Source organism: Cyprinus carpio, chromosome A7 (assembly GCF_018340385.1).
Source record: "Cyprinus carpio isolate SPL01 chromosome A7, ASM1834038v1, whole genome shotgun sequence".
Taxonomy (NCBI): domain Eukaryota; kingdom Metazoa; phylum Chordata; class Actinopteri; order Cypriniformes; family Cyprinidae; genus Cyprinus; species Cyprinus carpio.
In genome coordinates, this window is record NC_056578.1 from 7,084,811 (window position 1) to 7,108,458 (window position 23,648).

The following is a 23,648-nucleotide window of genomic DNA, read 5'->3' on the forward strand; positions in this document are numbered from 1 at the left end:
ACTGTAGGAAAAATGATTATGATAGTTAATGGGAGGCGAGATCTGCCTGGTTAAAAACATTCTCCCAAATATCTGTGTGTTCAGCAGAACATAGAAAGGTATACAGGTTTGAAACATGAGGGTGAGAAAATTATGACAATTTTCATTTTTGGGTGAACTATCCCTTAAACACATTACAGTTGTTTGGCTCATTTTTTGTAACCACCACCCCCAGCTCTTCCTGGAGCGTGCTTCAGGTGTTCTGCCATTGCTGCATCAATTTCAGAGTCTGTAGCATTTGGGCTCCACCTCTTCACAGCATCTGAGGGAAGAGAATATATTTCTTTTTAAAATAATTATTATGACATGCACTTATTTTCAAAATATCTTTATGGTCTACAGCTAAAACTAAAAAAAAAAACATGGAACAAGATGAATGAATCATGAATAAAACATTAGAAATAGGTAATAAACATGCATTACATTTTATTTTATTGTATAAAAGATGTTCTGCTTTAAATGGTGTTTTATTTATTATCCCGAGGGAAATCCACTAAATATCTAATGCACATTCCTTATTCTCATGAACAGTAATAAACAATCTGTTCTTACCACTGAGATCTGGATCGGTGACGAGAAGACGTGGAATCCTCTCCGGAACCTGCAACTGCTCAGCTGAGTTCAGTCTACTTGAAGCTTGTAGGATTATTCAGTTTAGAATAATTTATTATTCATAAATGAATTAGTCTGAGACTTTGCTTTTTAATAAAGCTTTTTCGCATCACCATTTCTGATGGCTTCACTTTATTAATAGACAAAAACTCATAAGTAATCAAAGCTTTGCATATCATTTGCATTCCTCCCCTACATTTTCCCTTATTTGGTAATCACGTGTATTCATACACAAACAAAGTACATGACCTTCATCACATCAAAAGTTCAAATGGAAGAATGGCAGGGGTGGTCAGCAACACACACACATGCTAACACAAAAATATCCATAACACCTTTTTATACATAGGTAACAAGTGTGCTCGGTTCAACCAAAGAAATCACACCTTCATGCCTTGCAAAATCAACACTGCTCGGTTGCGGTTTCATCTCCCAAGCACGTTGGAAAATGCAACCGCGTCCTTTTACACTCTTTAAACAAAGCATACATAAACTCTTAAACCACAAAGATTAATACCTTTAAAGATTAAAAAAAGAAAAAGAAAAATGAAACATGATCATGTTTCCCCCAAAAAAAACTCTTACATCTTAAAAATTGGAGCTTTAAGCTTTAAAGACTCTAAACCATTTGTCAGTGCTTGCAGCTCGAGATGGATCTTATTATACTCAGCCATCTCTCTTACCAACTTCATCATTTTCTTATTCGAAGTCTCCTGCTTGCGCATCAACTTTATCACAGCTCTAAGCTTGAAATTTATGTCCTGCTGGTATTCCCGGTTTCTTTGTTGCTCAGTGACGCCTCTCAACTTTCGCTTGCCTTTTGACTTTTTGGCTTTCTTCCACTTGCAGTCCTTTAATGATGAGATCACCAAGGTCAACATTCACATTTGCTTTACAGTCTCTGTTCCCTAAAGTAATGGGCCCAGGGGGAGAATGGTCAAAATACCCCACACCTATATTACATCAAAATGTGACAACGGGTGTTAGATCAGTTGGGGGGAAACAGCATTTGTCTCCTACCTTCTCAATACCACTGTGGTGGCCTTGAGAAAGACCCTTAACTAGGTGTGTAACTGTGAGAAAGTGAAAAGGACATTTCTGATAAAGACAGGTAGGCTGTGATGTCCCTTGAATAGATAAAGCCTACCAATAAAAATTACATCAATATACATGGAACAAGAAATTTTTTTAGATTGGCATTTTCCCCAAATTACATTGAATTACATCATATAAAGGTGTGGCTTTAAATGGCTCCTTTTCAAGCTGGCCACCACCCATCATATTGAACTTCGCCATTAAAGGGTAAGTTCAGCCAAAAATTAAAATTATGTCATTAGTGACTCACCCTCATGTCGTTCCAAACCCGTAAGACCTCCGTTCATCTTCAGAACACAGTTTGAGATATTTTAGATTTAGTCCGAGAGCTTTCTGTCCCTCCATTGAAAATGTATGTACGGTATACTGTCCATGTCCAGAAAGGTAATAAAAACATCATCAAAGTAGTCCATGTGACATCAGAGGGTCCGCTGGAATTTATAGAATCATCGAAAATACATTTTGGTCCAAAAATAACAAAAATTACGACTTTATTCCGCTTTTTCTTCTCTTCCGGGGCTGTTGTGAGCGCGTTCACAACACTGCAGTGACGCCGCTGACGTACGACGCTACTGATGTGTTTTCTTTGTTATTGGGTGCACCAGAGAAACACGTCAGCAGCGTCGTACGTCAACAGTCACAGCAGTCGCGTTCACAACAGACCCGGAAGAGAAGAAAAAGCGGAATAAAGTCGTAATTTTTTGTTATTTTTGGAACAAAATGTATTTTCGATGCTTCAATAAATTCTAACGGACCCTCTGATGTCACATGGACTACTTTGATGATGTTTTTATTACCTTTCTGGACGTGGACAGTATACCGTACATACATTCTCAATGGAGGGACAGAAAGCTCTCGGACTAAATCTAAAATATCTTAAACTGTGTTCCGAAGGCGAACGGAGGTCTTACGGGTTTGGAACAACATGAGGGTGAGTCATTAATGACATAATTTTTATTTTTGGCTGAACTAACCCTTTAAAGCATTTTGTTTAGCAATTCTAAAATTACAAAATATTTTTAAAGCAGTTACTGAAAACATACATGTTCAAATCCAGCTAAACATTTCATTCTCTTTCAGATAATTTACTTTCTGAAAGAAACTCTCAAAAGGCTACATTAATAAGTTACAGTAATAACTTTGACTGTATCATTAAACATACTTTATACTATGGTATATCATGTATATGTTCAAAGTAACTTTTAGCCTACTAGCTAATTTTAGCCTACTCAGTAAATTTCAGTTGACAATGTGGGGATCATTTCTTTCGGTTCCTTCGTGTCAAACAAGTAAAACTCAAGCATGTTAATCAAATAATAATGTACTTGCCCAACAGTAGATTTTATATAATATATATAGATAAAACTGCCTCCTCAATTCCTCCTTTCCTCGTGGTTGTTCAATGTTCCGGGAGAACGCGATAACACTATCTTGCGAGATAATCTATCCTATCACAAGATCTTTTGTTACTACATCTTGGCAGCACAGTTTTGGCAATTACATCCAACTCAGACCTAAATGGTGACCGGATATATATCTGTTTTACAAGTATATGCATACATTCCATAAAAATAATAACAACGAATACATAAAACAGGTTGAAATAATGATTAAAATGAAGTGTGGCTTTGCAATCACTTAACCACACTGGGCACTTTGTGATTATAATTTATTTAAACAAGATAAAGTAGATATATTTACTTTGTATACAAATCATGTATTTCATAAAGATAATTCTTGTTTTTTTTTCCTGCTAGTCTTGCTTGACTAGATGTGTAAAAGACGTCAGTGGACATCTTTTCACAACCTTGACTACAGTTGTTTAAGAGGTGTAAATGGAGTTATATTATGTTTATTTTCAAAATCTTATTAAAATCTTATTGGTTAATTGGTGCACTTTAATTATTGCAGTATTAACCAAGGTGTAAGCACAGCTTTTGCATATTTCACAAGGATTTCATTGATGGACTATAAATGCACGTGTAAAAGACGTCACCGTAGTGACGTCCTCTCACAACCGATTTACAACAGGGTATATATCTTACTACACATAGCTATAAGTCAAAGTAACAATTAGACATGCAACGCCATAGAACTATAGACATGTACAAACGTATCTGAATGCATTTTTAGGAAATGTTCTGTGTTACATATTTTTACCGATTTATGCCAACCTACCGCAACTATTTTTGGCCAGGGACACAACGTTGCCCTCGGACCAATGTCTGATGGGTATGTAGTTCTTAAGTTATGCCTTAAGTTGTACCTTATCTTTAATGTGTTTCCCAAAACGTTCTTAGTTAAGTATACCTTCTGTAAGTCATACATTCATAAGGTTGGTCTGGACCAGTCTTAGCTGTACCTTATCACTGTTGACAGTTCACAGCTCTTTATATCTCATTCTACACACATGCAACTCTGAAGTAATACACCCAGTGTTCAATTAAGATGCAATTCTTGAAAATAATAATAATAATAATAATAATTAAGTAAAGATAAATAAATTATAAATATATATATAAAAAAAGAGACAAACTCAACGGAGCTACACCCTCAGCCCCGAAATTCAGCTGCTGGCGGCTCTCCACTTCCTCTCTTTTTTTCTCTGCCATAGTAGCTATTGATTACATGTTTCCCATGTTGTGTTTTACACCAATATGTTATGGCAACACGGTGTCACCCCTCATCGTCACATATCGACGCTTGGTCGATGCAACCCGGTACTGCGCCAAAATGTGTAATAGACACTTGGGCCACTCAAGAATACGTGTGAGTGTCACATTTTGCCTCCTCTAAACGTGAAAATGACACATATGTATGAAGCTGGAGTTACAACTGGAGCACCAGAAGGGGCTATAATTTGCCAACAACTCCACACGGACCAAAGACAAGCGATATAGTGCGTTAAAAGATGGATGACTTCAAGACACATACAGGTAAGGTTTCTACCCGTCTCATAAAATAGTTGATCGTCCTACATTTATGAATTAAATTATTAATTTGATATTTGCCTGTCATGGGAAAGGTATCATGTAAAAAGTCCACACATTTAGTCAATCCCTTTCGAAAATTAATTAATTGCCAAATGAATGTATGTATTGATTACCATTTGTATAACCACAGATTTACTACAAACACCATGGTTAAACTATGGTTCGCAAAATCATGGTTAATTTGTGGTTTCCATGGTTAAACTATAGCAACCAAGGTTTTTTGGTTTAATTTGTAGCCATGCACATGAAAAAAAATACTATAGTAATTTATAGAAAATACTATCCACTTTTTTTGTGACGTAAAAATGGGTGCCGCCATTTGTAAATTCTATGGGTCTAGCTTCTGGTCTCACTTGCATCCAGCTATTTTTAGGTGTACAAAACAGTTCATTTTACTGCTTGATATTGACAATTGATGTGTCCTATCATATTATTTTAATCTGTTATCTTAATTAAGAACACACTGGTTTGTACTGCAAACAGTTTTACCGTTTACTGCACGTTGTTATTCTCCTCTTTATTTACCTATAGCGGCTAATGAAACAGAAGTCTCTGTTTCATTAGGGCTTCAGAAGGGCTTACTTCCGTGTTGAGGAAAAAGGTGGATATTGTTTTTGAACCATGCTATGGTAAAGTACTTGAATGAATTTGTTGTGGTAATTCCATAGTTTCTATGATAATATAACCATTATATTAATATAAACAAATTACTTTACCCAATACTGTACTAAGTTTTCTACAACTATAGGGTATATTATACTACAATACACAGTTTACTGTAGTAAAAGCTAAATAATACTACAGTACTTATTACAGTTTATCAGTCCACTATAGTTAATACTACAGTATGCTGTAGCATTCATTAACAAAGTGTTGTGAATACTATAATATATACAGTATAATACACTTTACTATAGTGGTTCAAAAACACTATAGTATTTACTATAAATTACTATAGTATTTTTAATTTTCGTAAGGGATGCACAGTAACCGCAACATATACCATGCTTCACCCTAAATGTAGTTTTACTGTGGTATTTTTACATATGGTAACCACAGCACTTGTCATTTTACCATAGTAACTCTATTGTCTACTCTATGTATTGAAAGCACAGTAATAGTTTTACAGGGATATTTATAGTTAAACCACAGTAACAGTAACAATTACCATGTTTTTACCACAGTAACTGTTTTTACTGTAAACTATTTGTAAAGCACAGTAACCACAATGCTTGTTACGCTTTTAATACCTTTTTGTGAAGTGACTGTAATTCAATATTGTTTTCTGTCTTGCAGTTAAGTCAGATCACATACTCCACAACAATCTGTAATCCAGCTGCTCTTTTAACAAGCCATCTCTTGTAAAGGTTCTCCCCCTCAGCCTTTCCTTTCCTATTTTTCCAAACTGTAATCCACGATTCACTTTGGTTTACGTACTCCACGGCCCAATCAGGAAGAACCCCCAGAAAAGTCTCATGTCAAAGTAGTAATAATTCATACATTTTAACAAGTCAGCAAATTCATATGATATTGTACAAGCATAATACAAAATTTTACGACTTTTACATTTTTAATTTGTTAATGTTTAATTTGTTCATTTTTTTATTTTAATTTTATTTACCATATATTGTTCTCTACCTGTATTGAGTCCCTTATATGTGTGTTGCATATATATTCAGTATTTGTATTTCATATTAATTTATTCATTTGTCATCCATACTGTAATGCTGCAGTTTGCACAAAAGACTTTCACCACCTGTACACTTGTGTTCATGCTATCGTGACAATAAAGTGATTTGATTTGAATTGGTCACATGTCTTTTGTTCATCAGTTGTACTGTAGGGTGCTGGATAACAACTGCAAATTGTTTAAGACTTTAGACTTTATTGTCCCTTTAGGGAAATTCTTCTTTACAGCATCATTCTTCTTAAGTCATGGAAGAAGAAGACTATGTTAGGGACATGGAGAAGCAAGCAAAAGGAAGAAAACCAGGAGAGCTCTGATGATGAGCAGGAAACTGAATGTGATTCTATTATGCTCAGGACATTCCACCATGCATGCATTTGGGTGTCTTCATCTGATTAAAATAATAAAGTTTTAAATAACCAATTTTTATTTCTCTTGGATATGATTTGTTTTTATATGCTTTTTTTTTATTTTTATGCTTTATCCTCCAGTAAAGTATTATACATGGTGTTGGATAGTAAAGTATGGTGAATATACTGTATTAGGGGTGGTATTTGGTAAATACACCATTTCAGTTTTGTAAACAATACATATAATTACTATGATTGTTTTAATTAAGAATTAACATTTGGTCATATCAATTACTCTGTCGCATAAAGGAAATGCTGAAAGCTGCATTAGAAGAGACTGCATGGACTATATTGCCACAGAAACTACATACAAAACTGAGGGTGATGTACCGGGGAAGGATCAACATGAATCCTGTTCTGTATTAAAATGAAGATGATCATGCCCCTTACTGATGTTTAGCACCTGAGGAGGACAAAGATGAGACATTTTTGACACAGAGATACAAATTTGTTCTTTTATATTATGAATCTTTGAATTGCATGAATTGATTGGCTTTTGCACCATAAACTATACACTGTGTGAACCTTGTCTTACTGAATGACACATTGACTTTGTGTGATAGTACAATAAAGTGTCGCAATATGTATTGGTTGTTTAAATTGATGTCTTTGTTGACCGTCAACACTGTATTCTTGCTCCTGATCTAATGAAATAAATGGAGCCCTGTTGTAAATTTTTGGGGGGGTCTTTTACTTATTCTAAGATAACTAGGACTTTCTTGTACAATATCATATGAATTTGCTGAATTGGTAAATTGTATGAATTATTATATATTATTATTATCTGGGGGTTCTTCCTGATATGGCCGTGGGGTATGTAAACCAAAGTTTAAGAAATATCACATGCTGTGAAAAATGTAACTGCAGTAAAGTTCAGTCAAGGTGCTCAGATCAACACAGATGTACCATTGGAACTGTTTGCATTTGTAGCTTTTGGTCTTCTCTGTAAACACACAATATGGCCAAATTCAAATCCCATGACTGGCCTTCATCTGGTCTTCCCTTTCAGCAGAAATGAAGAGAAATATATACATATTGAGACAATGTGTTAAAAATTATGTGTGACCAAAATATTTGAGAGGAAGGACTATAAGGGAAGTTATTGTTAACACAAAAAATAAGGATGTGTTCATTAAAGCTAATTGGTTATAACTAAACGTGTTCAACATTGACCCTTTGAAGGACTTGTTCAGCCTCCTTGGCAGCTTCTTCAGGATCAGCATTGAGCTTTGAGTTCAAGTTCCCTGTTAATTCTAGCAGCTTTCTGGCAGAATTGGTCAGAATTTGATTCTAAGTTTTAAAAATAGGCCATGATTAACCACAGAAGGAGAGAGAGCAAAACTATGTGTGAAAGAATCGTGGATTACAGTTTGGAAAGGAAAGGAAAGGAGAGGAGAGGAGAGGAGAGGAGAGGAGAGGAGAGGAGAGGAGAGGAGAGGAGAGGAAAGGAAAGGCTGAGGGGGAGAACTTTTACAAGAGATGGCTTGTTAAAAGAGCAGCTGGATTACAGATTGTTGTGGAGTATCTGACTTACTGTAACTGCAAGACAGAAAACAATATTGAATTACAGTCACTTCACAAAAAGGTATTAAAAGCATAACAAGCATTGTGGTTACTGTGCTTTAAAAAAAGTTTACAGTAAAAACAGTTACTGTGGTAAAAACATGGTAATTGTTGCTGTTACGGTGGTTTAACTACAAAAACCCCAGTAAAACTATGGTTACTGAGGTAAACCCATAGTAAGTGTTGTGGTTACATGCTTTAACTACAAATACCACATAAATATACAGTGACTGTGGTAAAACCATGGTAAGTGCTGTGTTAAACTGTGCTTTCAATACATAGAGTAGACAGTAGAGTTACTATGGTAAAATGACAAGTGCTGTGGTTACCATATGTAAAAATACCACAGTAAAACTACATTTAGGGTGAAGCATGGTATATGTTGCGGATACTGTGCATCCCTTACGAACATTAAAAATACTATAGTAATTTATAGTAAATAAAAGTGTATTATACTGTATATATTATAGTATTCACAACACTTTGTTAATGAATGCTACAACATACTGTAGTATTAACTATAGTGGACTGATATACTGTAATAAGTACTGTAGTATTATTTAGCTTTTACTACAGTAAACTGTGTATTGTAGTATAATATACCCTATGTTGTAGAAAACTTACTAGTACAGTATTGGGTAAAGTAATTTGTTTATATTACTATAATGGTTATATTATCATAGAAACCATAGAATTACCACAACAAATTCATTCAAGTACTTTACTATAGCATGGTTCAAAAACAATATAGTATTTGCTATAAATTTTTTTCATGTGCATGGCTACAAATTAAGTTTAACCATGATAACCAAAAATTAGCCATTGTTTTGCGAACCATAGTTTAACCATGGTGTTTGTAGTAAAACTGTGGTAATACAAATGGTAATCAATACATCTTCCCTGAAATAAAACCATGGTTAATTTTCGTAAGGGATTGACTACACATGACATGGTCGAGCGACAGTTACAATGTTAAAAATATGGTAAATGTGTGGACTTTTTACATGATCCCTTTCAGATGATAGTCAAATATCAAATTAATAATTTAATTCATAAATGTGGGACGATCAACTATTTTATGAGACGGGTAGAAACCTTACCTGTATGTGTCTTGAAGTCATCTAAATCCATCTTTTAACGCACTATATCGCTTGTCTTTGGTCCGTGTGGAGTTCTTGGCATTTGGGAAATTATCGCCCCTTCTGGTGCTTCAGTAGTAACTCCAGCTTCATACATGTGTGTCATTTTCACGTTTAGAGGAGGCAAAATGTGACACTCACACGTATTCTTGCGTGGATCAACGTGTCTATTACACATTTTGGCGTGATACCGGGTTGGATTATGACCATGAAAACCAAAACTTTCCAGCGCAACCATTTCTCTCCTTGGTTGACCCCCCTGCATCAGAATCCGAAGGGGAAGGGTTTACATTGAAGTGTACTGGACGGCCCTCTACATTTAAAAGCAATGCAAATGGGTACCTTCTGCCTCAGATGTCGACGCCAGAGGGCAATGACCAAGCGTCGATATGTGATGATGAGGGGTGAGCTTGAGATAAATACTCAGCTCAGCATTAAGCAAAATTAGCAGGCGCAACATGGTAGGTTTTGTTTTGTGTGAAAACAAAAAAATTAAATGAAAGAATGTATGAATTAATTAATTATATGAATGCATAAGGGAGAACTGACTGTCTTCAGAAAAGTTTCTATGATATTTGCTTTTCATCTTTCCTCAATTTAATATTTTATTAATGATTTTTTTATATGGTTGCTTATTTGTTTACAGTGGTTACCTGGGAAACCGCTCTATTTCTGCTGTTCTGTTTTGTGGCACCTGCTGTCAGTCAGTGGAGTTAGATTTTCATTCAACCGGTCTGCCTTTTTTGTTCAGACCAATGCAAAAATCGGATAGTTTTTTTTTTTTTTTGTGTGTGTGTCTGTAAATCTTAACCTGTAGATGGAAAACAAGCTAATATGTATTGTAATGCCTATAATTTATGATTCTGATTTTGAGACTGAAATGTGAGGTTTATCATTTCACATTTCACAAGATTGGATGACCAATAATTTTCTCCTATTAAATTCAGATAAGAGAGAGATATTACTTATTGGACCAAAAAACATTACACAGAATCTTGTAGATTACAATTTGCAACTAGACAGATGAACTGTTACTTCCTCTACAGTCAAAAATCTAGGTGTTATATTAGACAGCAACTTGTCTTTTGAAAATGATATTTCCCATGTTACAAAAACAGCATTCTTCCATCTTAGAAACATTGCCAAGCTATAAAACATGTTACCTGTTGCAGAAAAACTAGTTCATGCATTCATGACCTCTACACTGGACTATTGATGCCAACCACTCAGAGGACCTCAGATGATGCTAACCTGAAACAACATACAGAACTACCAAATTTTGCTATAAGTTTGATTGCATAATTGCTGTTAATAGTGTTAATCGTCTGTTTGTTTACGTCTTTAATTGATTTTTCCAAAGATTTCTGCCTTATGCACATAAACTGACAGTCATCACTGATAAGCTACTACTAAATATTGTAGAAACTTAATTTTCTGTAAAATTGCTTTGCAATGATTTGTATCATAAAAAGTGCTATACAAATAAACTTGAATTGAATATTTATTTATTTATTTATTTAGGTCAAATCTTCAACATCATTTTTAATATTAGTATTTTAATGTTTATGCAAACAAAAAGTGCACAGTGCTGCTAATTTTATTTGTTTGTTGGTTTTCAACATTAAACAGTAACTTTATTCTTTTTCCTTAATTAAGGTTAATAAAAATAATTTCCTGAAAATATTATGTTCTTTTGTGTGTGTGTGTGTGTGTGTGTGTGTGTGTGTGTGTGTGTGTGTGACTTTGTGTCATATTAAGATGGTACTAAAACTGACTCTACCCCCCGTCCCCCACCTGTCAGACCAAAATTTCCCCCTGAATGACTGACCGTGTTTGTGACAGATGTGCATGTTAATTGCAGAACACAATTTATCATTCACGATCTCTCAACCGCTTGTATATCTATGTAAAAAATTTGCTTAAGACAAACCCCTGCGTATGTGTGTACCCTGCCACCCTCCCCTGCCCAGTTAGTTATTTACTTCTGTTTTATTGTTCATTGCAGAAACTACCTCCAATGCATAATCTATAGGTAAATATTGATAAAATAAATGATGGAGAGATATCTGATGACTTCTACTCCATGATCAGAGTGCCGAAGGACTGGAATTTAGTGGGGCAGTCCGCAACATCTCCACTTCTGGGAAGGCTCACCACTGTGCCGAATTTTTTCATTTGGAGATCGTTTTTTTTCAAATAGCTTCTCTGTTTGGAGATTTGTGGTTCTTTGGGTGTTTGAAACAGCTTTCCATGGAAAACTGAACTGATCTTGGCAGCAGGAAAACACTTTGTTTTAAATTGAGCCAGGATTCTGCTTCCCCCCAATTTCTGTTTTTACAGCCGTTCAAAGCCAACTTTCAGAGGAGCTTGATTAAGTGCTTGAGAATGTCATCTGTTGTCTTTGGTAACATATATAATGCTTTCTTATACTAATATCTACAACACGGAGCATTAAGGATGTTTACCTTTGACATTCTCTCTTTTTTGTGCTACATTTTTCATTTCAATGAGATTTCAGTACTTCTGTGTTGCTGCAATGGTTCTGTTAAAATAAATCGCAACATGACACATGCATTATAAACTTAAGCATAACTTAAGTTTTGACAGGTGCATTGCCTGAAAATGTCAGTTGAATGTACTAAACACATAGGTTAAGTTGTAAGCATGTGTTTTTGGATTTCCAGCATGCTCAGCGCTGGTGCCTTTCTTCATCATTTCAGAATAGAATATAATTCAGAATGATTTATATTTTATGTTCTACTGTTATAGTTTTATGCATTAGCCAGACACTTTTATTAAAAGTGCACCATGTTCTACTGTTTGAGTTACAGTAACTTATATTTCTATTAAAGGGTTAGTTCAGCCAAAAAATGAAATGATGTTATTAATGACTCACCCTCATGTCGTTCCAAACCCGTAAGACCTCCGTTCATCTTCGGAACACAAGTTTAAGATATTTTAGATTAAGTCCGAGAGCTTTCTGTCCCTCCATTGAAAATGTATGTACGGTATACTGTCCATGTCCAGAAAGGTAATAAAAACATCATCAAAGTAGTCCATGTGACATCAGAGGGTCCGTTAGAATTTACTGAAGCATCAAAAATACATTTTGCTCCAAATATAACAAAAATTACCACTTTTCATCAATTACCATATTCATAATTTTCTTCTCTTCCGGGTCTGTTGTGAGTGCGTTCACAACACTGCAGTGACGCCGCTGACGTGTTTTCTTTGTTATTGGGCGCACCAGAGGACACGTCACCAGCGTCGTACGTCAACAGTCACAGCAGTCGCATTCACAACAGACCCGGAAGAGAAGACAATGATGAATAAAGTCGTAATTTTTGTTATTTTTGGAGCAAAAAACGGACCCTCTGATGTCACATGGACTACTTTGATGATGTTTTTATTACCTTTCTGGACGTGGACAGTATACCGTACATACATTCTCAATGGAGGAACAGAAAGCTCGCGGACTAAATCTAAAATATCTTAAACTGTGTCCCGAAGATGAACACATCTAATTTTCTGAAATGTTTAAAGGTTATTTAATTAACCTTTAAACATTTTTTTTTCTAATTCAAGTTTGCTTTTTTTCATATGATCATATTTGATGCATCAAGTTTTTATGGCTCATTTAGTGAGAATATGGAGCACATAATCAGAGGGGAAAAAACAGAGTTGTGTTCATGCAATTTGGTGCAGATGCTAATATTTATATGGACAAAAAAATAAATACATTTTTTACAAGAAAATACTATTTCAGTTTTTATACTTACATTTTTTTTTTTTACTATACACTGAACAAAATTATAAACGCAACACTGTTGTTTTTGCCCCCATTTTTCATGAGCTAAATTCAAAGATCTAAGACCTTTTCTATGTACACAAAAGGCCTATTTCTCTCAAATATTGTTCACAAATCTGTCTAAATCTGTGTTAGTGAGCACTTCTCCTTTGCTGAGATAATCCATCCACCTTACAGGTGTGGCATATCAAGATGCTGATTAGACAGCATGATTATTGCACAGATGTGCCTTAGGCTGGCCACAATAAAAGGCCACTCTAAAATGTGCAGTTTTATCACACAGCGCAATGCCACAGATGTTGCAATTTTTGAGGGAGCGTGCAATTGGCATGCTGACTGCAGGAATGTCCACCAGAGCTTTTGCCTGTGAATTGAATGTTCATTTCTCTACCATAAGCTGTCTCCAAAGGCGTTTCAGAGAATTTGGCAGTTCATCCAACCGGCCTCACAACCGCAGACACCGTGTAACCACACCAGCCCAGGACCTACACATCCAGCACCTTCACCTCCAAGATCATCTAAGACCAGCCACTCGGACAGCTGCTGCAACAATTGGTTTGTATAACCAAAGAATTTCTGCACAAACTGTCAGAAACCCTCTCAGGAAAGCTCATCTGCATGCTCGTCGTCCTCATCAGGGTCTCGATACTGACTGGTTTTCGGGAATCTCAGCTCATGAAAAATGGGGGTATTAACAAAAGTGTTGCGTTTATAATTTTGTTCAGTGTGTATGGATAATCAAGTAAACCTAAGTTGCTTCAGTCCAGTAAGTGTTCATCTTGAAATATTACTAACAATATCAAAGTTATTTATGTTTACTTTATAAAAATCAGTAAATATTCACAGTTAAAAGATATATGAAACACAAGGCAGTTTTACAGTTATACTAAAAGGCCTTTTTGTCTGCTAAAAAATAAACTGTTTAATCAGATGACAGAAGGAATGTAGTAGCTTGTGTGCAACATATTTGTTTGTGATGATAATTTAGAGGCATTAGAAAATTGCATATATATATATATATATATGTGTGTGTGTGTGTGTGTGTGTGCATGTGTTTATTAGGTCAATTGACATTTGGTAGCACTTATATTGATTCTAAATAATTTTATTACCGAGCAAAATTGAAGAGAGAGTTCCTTGGAAGAGAACAGTACTGAGAAATCAGAATTACAAAATAAACTTTCCCATGTTGTGTGGGAGGGACTGTCTTTAAAAGGGAGAGTGCAGGCTGCTGTTAGGCTCACAACCAACAGACTACAGCCTTTTGATCATTTCACTGGTATTGCTCTGCACAAAACTGGCTCAGAAAGATGAAACTCACAATATCAGCTTTTGTGCTTTTGATCTGCACAGCTGCACTGCTGTCCACAACAGAGGGTAAGCAGACTAAAATTCATTCATCATGCTTTCTGACATGTTTGATGAATATTTCATGCTAATCTTAGAGGAACTCTCTCTCTCTCTCTCTCTCTCTCACTGCAGGTCAACCTATAGGCCCACAGCTACGATGCAAATGCCCTAAAATATATTCAGAGCCAGCAATTCCAGCTGAAAAAGTACTCTCACTGAGGTTTATTTCTGCTGGACCACACTGCAAAAATGATGAGATCATGTGAGTGACTTCACATACTAATACATATCTAAAGTGCACTACCAGTCAAAACTTTCTTTTTTGACAGCTTCAAAAAAGCTACAGCTATAAGTTAACTAAAACCAAAAAAAAAAAAAAAAAGTCAAAAACAAACAGCAAAGTTGAAAACTTGTCCCAAGGTGCATCCTGGGATACATTTAAACAGGCATATGCACACATGTAGACATCAAAGTGGGCTTGAGCACCTGCCCTTTTTCTTTCTCGAGAGAAAGTGCCCTTTTTTCTGGGGAGTTTTTTTTTTATAAATGAATAAATCAATCAAAATATCAGGTCAGGTTGGGAAATTATGAGGCTTTCTCTAATTATCGGGTCGGGTTCTGATCTGTTTATCAGGAATTGATCGGCACATGCATATCACTGACAGGCAGAAAGCCACAGAAGTGAAGCCCTCTCTCCCTTTCCACTGTGTTTGTCTTGGTGTGGAGGTGAGTGGCGATAAACAAAAGACTAAGCTATGTGCCTCGAATTTACAGCTAATTATCTAAAAGACAAAAGGCAAATATAATTAATTTGTCTTGCTAACATCCATGACCCATAAGAGCTACCATGTAAGTTAGCTAAAGTTTAGCTAAGGCAATAGGAAGTCTAGTAGTTTAGACCAGTGCATGTTCTTTCAATGCATGATTCGGTTTATTAAAATGCATTTAGAATGATAAAAAAAAAATTAAAGAAAGAAATTTATATATTTATGTAATTTCATAGTTAATCAGTATCACACAGAGACTGACGTTTTTTTTCCACCAAAAAGCAGCATGATTACAAATGTGATATTGTTTTTACAGCAGTTCAACAAACTAGATTTTAATCTTAAAACACTAACGTTTTAGACACAATATTGACTGTTTTTGCTCTATTTAAATGCAATGAATTATTATTAACAGTGACTTGCTGCCATCTGCGGGCATATTTAATTTCACATTTAAAGTATCTTTTCTTTTTTTTTTTTTTAAATTTAAATATCAGTATTTATGTTTAAAATATCAAAACGGTATTAATGCATTTGTAACTGCATTTGTAACTGCAGAATAAATACATTATTAATGCATGTCCTGCATTAAACAGTGTGTAAATGCATCTCAATGCCCTTTCTAATGCAGCTTCTGTTTTCTCTGAATTGCAAAGATTAATTTTGTCAATACTGATTTAATTTGCTTGGTAACAGCCCAAATGACTTATTCTAATTGACTGATTCAATTTAAGAATTTGACTGAAATGAAAATGCACCATTTTAGAAAAAATGGCTTTATAAAGGTAAAAATTCCCATAAAAGGTAAACTCTTTTTTTATCAATTTAAACTTATAGGAAATGATAAATTTCTATCATTGCTGTGAACTGATCACCACACAGAATATGTAGAACATCAAAAAATTTAGGAGTCAGCTGTCCACGTTAGTCCTTAAGATATTAGCACAATAACACACTCCACAAAATATCATCTAATTATAGTTATCAATAAAATCCCAAAATATACTGAGAATAATATATTCAACCCAGCCCTGGATAAGCAGAAGAAGATGAATATTGAGATATATTTTTGTCAATATTGCACACCCCTAATATATTTATAAAGGTTTTTTTTTTTTTTTTTTTTTTTTAGAAAAAAAAAATAACATAAATATGAGAAGTGCCCTTTTTTTCCACTTGAGCCCCTGCCCCTAAATAGGTCTTTGCACGTCCCTGCATTTAAACATCGTTTTATGAGTTCACATGTGATGAACACTTGTTGATTTTTTTTTTTTATTCAATTTCAGTGAATCTTCTAGATTAAAAGGTATTTACGATCAAGAGAGTGTTCAAATATTTGAGTGGTAGTGTGATGCTTCATGGATAGTTCACCTAAATGAATGAAATTTGGTAATTTTTCACCTTCAGCCTGTATAACTTGTATTTTCACCAATGGAGAGGTTTAGCAGAATGCCTGAGGTGTTCTTTAAAGTTTTTATTTGTATTATTTTTTTTTAATCATAAAAGTCTTGCTTTTTGCCTGACAGTGGTTTTTGTATATTTGGGTGAACTGTTCAGTTAGAATGATGCAGTCAGAATGTGACTCCTGTGTATCATTTTATGCAGTGGCTAAGAGTCATTCTATCAATTTTAAAGAATTACATAATTTGTTACTTACAGTGCCACAATGAAGAAAGGACAGACGTGTCTTGATCCTACTAAAGACTGGGTGATTTCTCTCAAAGAAGAGTAAGTTCTTTTTTATGATGGCTCTAATTATATCCATCTTAAAATGATTCATAAACATGATTTGAATTGTATATTAAATGTTTTCACTGCAGCACTTTGGTGCATCTTTCATCCTTCAGACACTAACATGTATCTCTTCATGTTTGCAGAATCAACAAGAGGAACCTCAAGAGCCAACAATGAATGAATAACACTGTTCAAAGAGCAACTGAAGATACTGATTCAACTATTACTGCAATATAGAATTTTGTAATCTCTGGGTGATACATGAAGTATTGATTATGAAAATGTGCTCTCACTACCACCTGTTTATTAAAAGTGAACTTGCCTGAACTTCATCATATTTTATGAAATTATATTTATTGTTATTGTGTCACTGAATTGCAGTGGTGGGCAAAGTGCACAACTTCATTACTTGAGTGAAAGTACAGATACTACTGGTCAAATACTACTCCACTACAAGTGAAAGTTGTAAAGAGAGGTTTTTACTTAAGTAAAAGAACAAAAGTACATCCTTTTAAAAGTACTTAAGTATCAAAAGTAAAAAGTAAATGCATTGTTTTATTGTCACATTGTTGTATACTTATAATACCTTATGCCACTAATGCAACCTACTGAATACAAAGATTAGATTTAGCATTATATTTGGAATTAAGAGCTTTTATGTTACCAAACTTATAGAAGTGGAACAACTGAATGAAGATAATCATCTTTATTTTTCATTTAACACTACTACAGCTAAATTTAACTAATTTTAATACTTGTTTAAAAGTAACAAAGTTATTTTTCAAAGAGATATTGAAAGAGATGTTTAATCCACTAGCATTCTGAGCATTATACCCATTTGTTGCCATTTACATCATTCCACAAGTCGTTCTTTTAGGTTAGGCTATTTCATACAAATTAATATAAAAGCAATTATGCTATGTCTATCATTTGTTTAAGTTACTGAGCATAGCAAATAAATTGGTATCCATGGTATCCACTTATGTTTAACTTTTAGTCTGCTTTTTACGATCAAAAAAAAAAAAAACTTAATACACTCACATTACTATATGCAATATCCTGAGACAGCCCATGATCGCTAGATTGTATTCAGGTGTTACTATAACAATTTTGTAAATGGTGATCAGCAACCAAATATTGATAATGCGGAAGTTACTGTCTTTTGCCTTGGTGTGACTCCTCACGTTTTGCAGACAATGCAAAGACAGAGTACATTAACTTCAAAATAGGGGTAAAAATCAAGTTTGAGCTCACAATTTTTTAATGTAGATAATTTTCATTACTAAAACATCTAATTGTTAACTTTCCAGTGTCCTACCAACAATTAATTTGGCTGGACAAGTAAAAAACTTTAAAGTCGTTTTTCTCAGTTTCACACTCAGCAAGTTAAGGTCTTTTGCCTTTGTAGGGCAGTACACAATCCCGCTTATTACATGGCTATTTGACACATAAGTAAATAAATAGATGCAAAATATTAGATGCAAAACATTTAAGGGAAACGGTGCAGGCAAAACATGTATTACACAACATTTGCACAACACACAACATCGTTTTAATCATACGCTAGATTTAATTATATCGCATGGAATCGATCTTACTAATATAGATATCATACCTCAAAGTGATGTTACTGACCATTTCCTTGTTAATATTGATGATATTAACTATATGGCTTTGGGTTATCATCCAGACAGAACTATTGTTCCAGCCACCAAAGACAGATTTGCAAATAACCTGCCTGATTTATCTCAACTGCTCTGTGTACCCAAGAATACACATGAACTAGACAAAATGACTGGCAACATGGGCACTATCTTCTCTAATACATCAGAAGCTGTTGCCCCCATCAAATTAAAAAAGGTTAGAGAAAACCGTACTGTGCCATAGTACAACAGTAATACCCACTCTCTTAAGAAAGAAACTTGTAGTCTTAAGCGCAAATGGAGAAAAAACTAACTTGGAAGTTTTTAGAATTGCATGGAAGAACAGTATGTCCAGCTAAAGACAGGCTCTAAAAACTGCCAGGGCCGAGCATATCCACAAACTCATAGAAAATAGCCAAAACAATCCAAGGTTTTTATTTAGCACAGTGGCTAGATTAACAAATGACCAGACGCCACCCCATCTAAATATTCCCTCACAGTTAAATAGTAATGACTTTATGAATTTCTTCACTGATAAAATGAATAACATCAGAAATACAATAACAAATGTAGATTCTACAGAGTCTAATACTTCAGTTTTTTTATTTGTTGCAAAAGATGATATGCTGTAGTAATCATCAAAAAAATTTTAGATGTGTGTTGTTATTAAGCCTCTTATTAACCACAACCTTGTGAACTGGCAAATTACAGACCCATTTCAAATCTTCCATTTATGTTTAAAATTTTAGAAAAAGTTGTGTCTGCCCAATTGTGCTCCTTCCTGCAAAAAAAATGATCTCTATGAAGAATTTCAGTCGGGTTTCAGGCCCCATCATAGCACAGAAACTGGACTTGTTAAAAATTATAAATGACTTGCTTCTTGTGTCAGACCAAGGCTGCATCTCATTGCTAGTTTTACTTGATCTTAGTGCTGCGTTCGACACCATAGATCATGACATACTCATAGATCAATTACATAACTATACAGGTATCCAAGGGCAGGCTTTAAGATGGTTTAGATCCTACCTGTCCAATCGCTACCACTTTGTTTATTTAAATGGGGAGTCTTCTCATTTATCACCAGTAAAATATGGAGTGCCACAAGGATCTCCATATTTTCCTAGGTCCTCTGCTATTTTCAATATACATGTCGCCCCTTGGTAATATCATTAGAAAATATGGGAATAGTTTTCACTGTTATGCTGATGATACTCAACTATATATCTCAAAGAGACCAGATGAAACTTCTAAATTATCTAAGCTAACAGAGTATGTTAAAAATGTAAAAGATTGGATGACCAATAATTTTTCAGATAAGACAGAGATATTACTTATTGGACCAAAAAAACATTACACAGAATCTTGTAGATTACAATTTTCAACTAGACGGATGTACTGTTACTTCCTCTATTGTCAAAATTCTGGGTGTTATATTAGACAGTAACTTGTCTTTTGAAAATCATATTTCCCATGTTACAAAAACAGCATTCTTCCATCTTAGAAACAAGCTACGAAACATGTTACCTGTTTCTGATGCAGAAAAGCTAGTTCATGCATTCATGACCTTTAGACTGGACTATTGTAATGCACTGCTAGGTGGTTGTCCTGCATCTTCAACAAGCTACAGTTAGTCCAAAATGCAGTGGCTAGAGTCCTTTCCAGGTCAAGAATATATTATCATATTACCACAATTTTACAGTCTCTGCACTGGCTACCTATTGAGTTCCGTATCAGTTACAAAATGTTATTACTTACTTATAAGGCCCTTAATAGTTTAGCTCCTGCATACCTAACTAGTCTTGGTGGAGAAAGGTGGAGAAAAAAAAAACACTTTAATTTTATTCAGAGCAAAAAAATATGCAATTTGTTGCATGATGCTGATATTTACATAAATTAAAGCAATATGTTATTCTGATGGTTTGTATTGTAAATAAGATCTTTATAATAGTATAGCAGACTACTGACGTCAAATGATATAAAAATAATTTGTCACTCTATATCTCTTAATTACATGTCTTAGTAAGATTAGTATTTATTGCTTCTAATCAAATAAATGTTCCTTAAAAGCCTGATGATTAAATTTGATACTTACATTTGAATATGATTTTTCAAAAAAAAAAAATATATATATATATATATATATGATGGAAAGATAATCAGTGAAACCTAAGTTGCTTCAGTCCAGTAAGTGTTCATCTGGAATTATTACTAATAATATAAAAGAGTTTCATATATTTACCTCACAAAAAGCAGTACATATTTGACAGCAGAAAGTCATGTGGAACACAAGCTCTGATGGTGGAATGTTTTACAGTTATATTAAAAGGCCTTTTAAATAAAAAGTATAAACTACATCCACGACAGCATGGAAGAAACACTCCTACAGACATGGTGAATTCACTTTTTAATAAAACAATTCGATTCAGCAAGAAAATCACTGATGATAAATTCAATCAGTTGCAATATTCAAACCATCAGAAGGAACCTACTGGGAATCAACTTTGTCACACTGTTTCCTCTTGACCACATGCACCTAATTTTTCTTGGAGCTTTGAAGAGATTACTCACCTTGTTGTTGTGAGGCCTAGTTGTTTGCTGTTGGCAAAATGGACATAGTTTTTATTTGAGCCAGAAGTTGGTTATGAAAGGTTTGATGCTGGCCGAGTTTGCCAGGCAGCCAAGATCTCTGACCGAACTTGATAGCTGGAAAGCAACCGAAATACAGCAATTTCTGCTGTATACAGGATCACTTGTATTGTGGGATTATATCACTTCCTATCTTTAAAAATGGAATGTCTATTCTCTTGGATGATAATGATGCTAGAAGAGGACACTACCTGGAATATGCCCAAAAAATGCTTGAACATTTTGTAGGATACCAGTTCCAGGGTTCCCACTCTTTAATGAACAACAGATTCAAGGACTTTTTAAAGCACCATTTATTTTATATCAAGAACCTATCAAATTTACACCCCAGCAGACCTTACATTACTTAACATTTCACTTACACTTAACATCTACATTAAACATTTCAGAGTAATAATGTTTTGAATGTGTAAATTTAGACTGTTTTGAGTAGTTCAGTTTAAAGGAATTTAATGAAATCACATTGACTCAAAAGAAAAGTTACTCATTAATAAACTCGTCAAAATAATTTTGAAAATTACTTTTTATTGTAAATCCCATTTTTTCATCTTTGACCTAGAGGAATGCAGCTGCTCAAACATGCAGCTGCTCAAAACATCAATATTTTTTCGAAAATATTTCATGAATGTGCAAATCTGCAAAAAAGTGTTGGACTTGCAGTCCAAGGGTTGCAGGTTAGAGTCTCGGGCCGGCAGGAATTGTAGGTGGGGGGAGTGAATGTACAGTGCTCTCTCCACCTTCAATACCACGACTGAGGTGCCCTTGAGCAAGGCACTGAACCCCCAACTGTCTCCTGGGTGCCGCAGCATAAATGGCTGCCCACTGCTCTGGGTGTGTATTCACGGTGTGTGTGTGTGTTCACTGCTGTGTGTGTGCACTTTGGATGGTTTAAAAGCAGAGCACGAATTCTGAGTATGGGTCACCATACTTGGCTGTGTCACATCTCTCACTCACATATATATATAAAGAAATACAAAAATAGGACTTTCTATTTGCTTTTAAACTGTAAATGCTTTTGCCTAAGCTGTTTTTCCAATTTTTCAAGTTCTACATTTTTCTCCTTAGCTCCATGATGCAGTAAGTTTTGGGAGTGCATTTTTGTCTGTCTTGCAGAGACTGACAAAAATGAGCTCCTAAAACTTACTGCCAGATTCTGGAAAATTCTTCAAGCAGTGGTATAAGAGGATGTGGTGTTGGTCATTCAAGAGTCACCCTCAACTAATCTGTCCATAAAGCCTATAAAAATAGTCTTCATGTATTTCACAACACTTCAGAATGTTATTCTTATTTAGTAGGGGTAATTTTTTGTAGGATTTTTTACCCAAGCAAAGTCTCTGAGAACCTGACACCTTGTAATTCTGGAGACTCAAGGTTGCAGTTCTGGACAATAGCGGCACTGGAGACTAAAAGGTATTTTAATTCACTTAACACTTAATTCTTCACAATAATTCTTAATTCTTTTGCAGTTAACATGCGTCTTTTCTTCTCCACCTATTTTTTTCTGACCCCGCTGACCCAGTGAGCATTTTGCTGTCCAATGATCATGCCTTGACTTTTAAATATCTGTATTGCATTAGTTTTTAATATTTCTCATGAGGATTTAATCATTTCTGACTACTCAGTCTGAGTTAAACCTCTTTTTTTTGGCTCATTTCATCCGTAAAAGAAAACCAGCCAAATAATTCTGCACACCTTAATAAGGAGTTTTTCATTTCCAGCCTTCATGGACAATTATATATCACTTCTAAATGATCAAATACAAAAATAGTAGTAGTTATTAAGATTGATCTGGTTTGGAATTGGTCAAATGCAGTGGCGGCTTGTTGGGGGAGGCACGGCTACGCCAAATTTTTTAGATGAAAATGGGAGGAGGACGATTTAATGTTAATAAAATTCACAATTCATTTCAGTTCATGTCTCAGAATGTTTATTTTTTGTTTGTAATTTCACAGCTGTAATACCATAACATGTTGCTGAAGTTGGAAAGTGCCACTTTTCTATCGCAAATGTGCTGAATCTGCTGATGTCATTACAACCGCTAGGTGATAGAGAAAGGGAGGAGGAGGCCGGGGGAGAGTTGAGCTCTCGTGCCTCCGTTGGTAAAAAAAAAAATTAGCCAATCAGCATCGAGTGTTCACTTTCAGAGCTGAAGAGTGTTGAGA

The 23,648-nt window shown here is 34.8% G+C and overlaps 1 protein-coding gene across 1 annotated transcript; it reads left to right on the top strand.

The window, feature by feature from the left end:
- Positions 1–14,569: 14,569 nt before the first annotated feature.
- On the top strand, positions 14,570–17,529 carry LOC122145448 (interleukin-8-like). The gene is made up of 4 exons (XM_042759223.1): positions 14,570–14,723; positions 14,829–14,958; positions 17,123–17,191; positions 17,341–17,529. The coding sequence occupies exons 1-4, from the start codon at positions 14,657–14,659 to the stop codon at positions 17,372–17,374; spliced, it is 300 nt and encodes a 99-aa protein (XP_042615157.1). The 5' UTR covers positions 14,570–14,656; the 3' UTR covers positions 17,375–17,529.
- Positions 17,530–23,648: the final 6,119 nt, after the last annotated feature.

What these genes read in the sequence shown, in the direction of transcription:
- LOC122145448 (XM_042759223.1), top strand. Translation starts at nt 14,657, where the DNA reads ATGAAACTCACAATATCAGCTTTTGTGCTTTTGATCTGCACAGCTGCA. An exon ending in ACTGCTGTCCACAACAGAGG is followed by an intron (nt 14,724 to 14,828) that starts GTAAGCAGACTA and finishes CTCTCACTGCAG; the next exon opens with GTCAACCTATAGGCCCACAG. An exon ending in TGCAAAAATGATGAGATCAT is followed by an intron (nt 14,959 to 17,122) that starts GTGAGTGACTTC and finishes TGTTACTTACAG; the next exon opens with TGCCACAATGAAGAAAGGAC.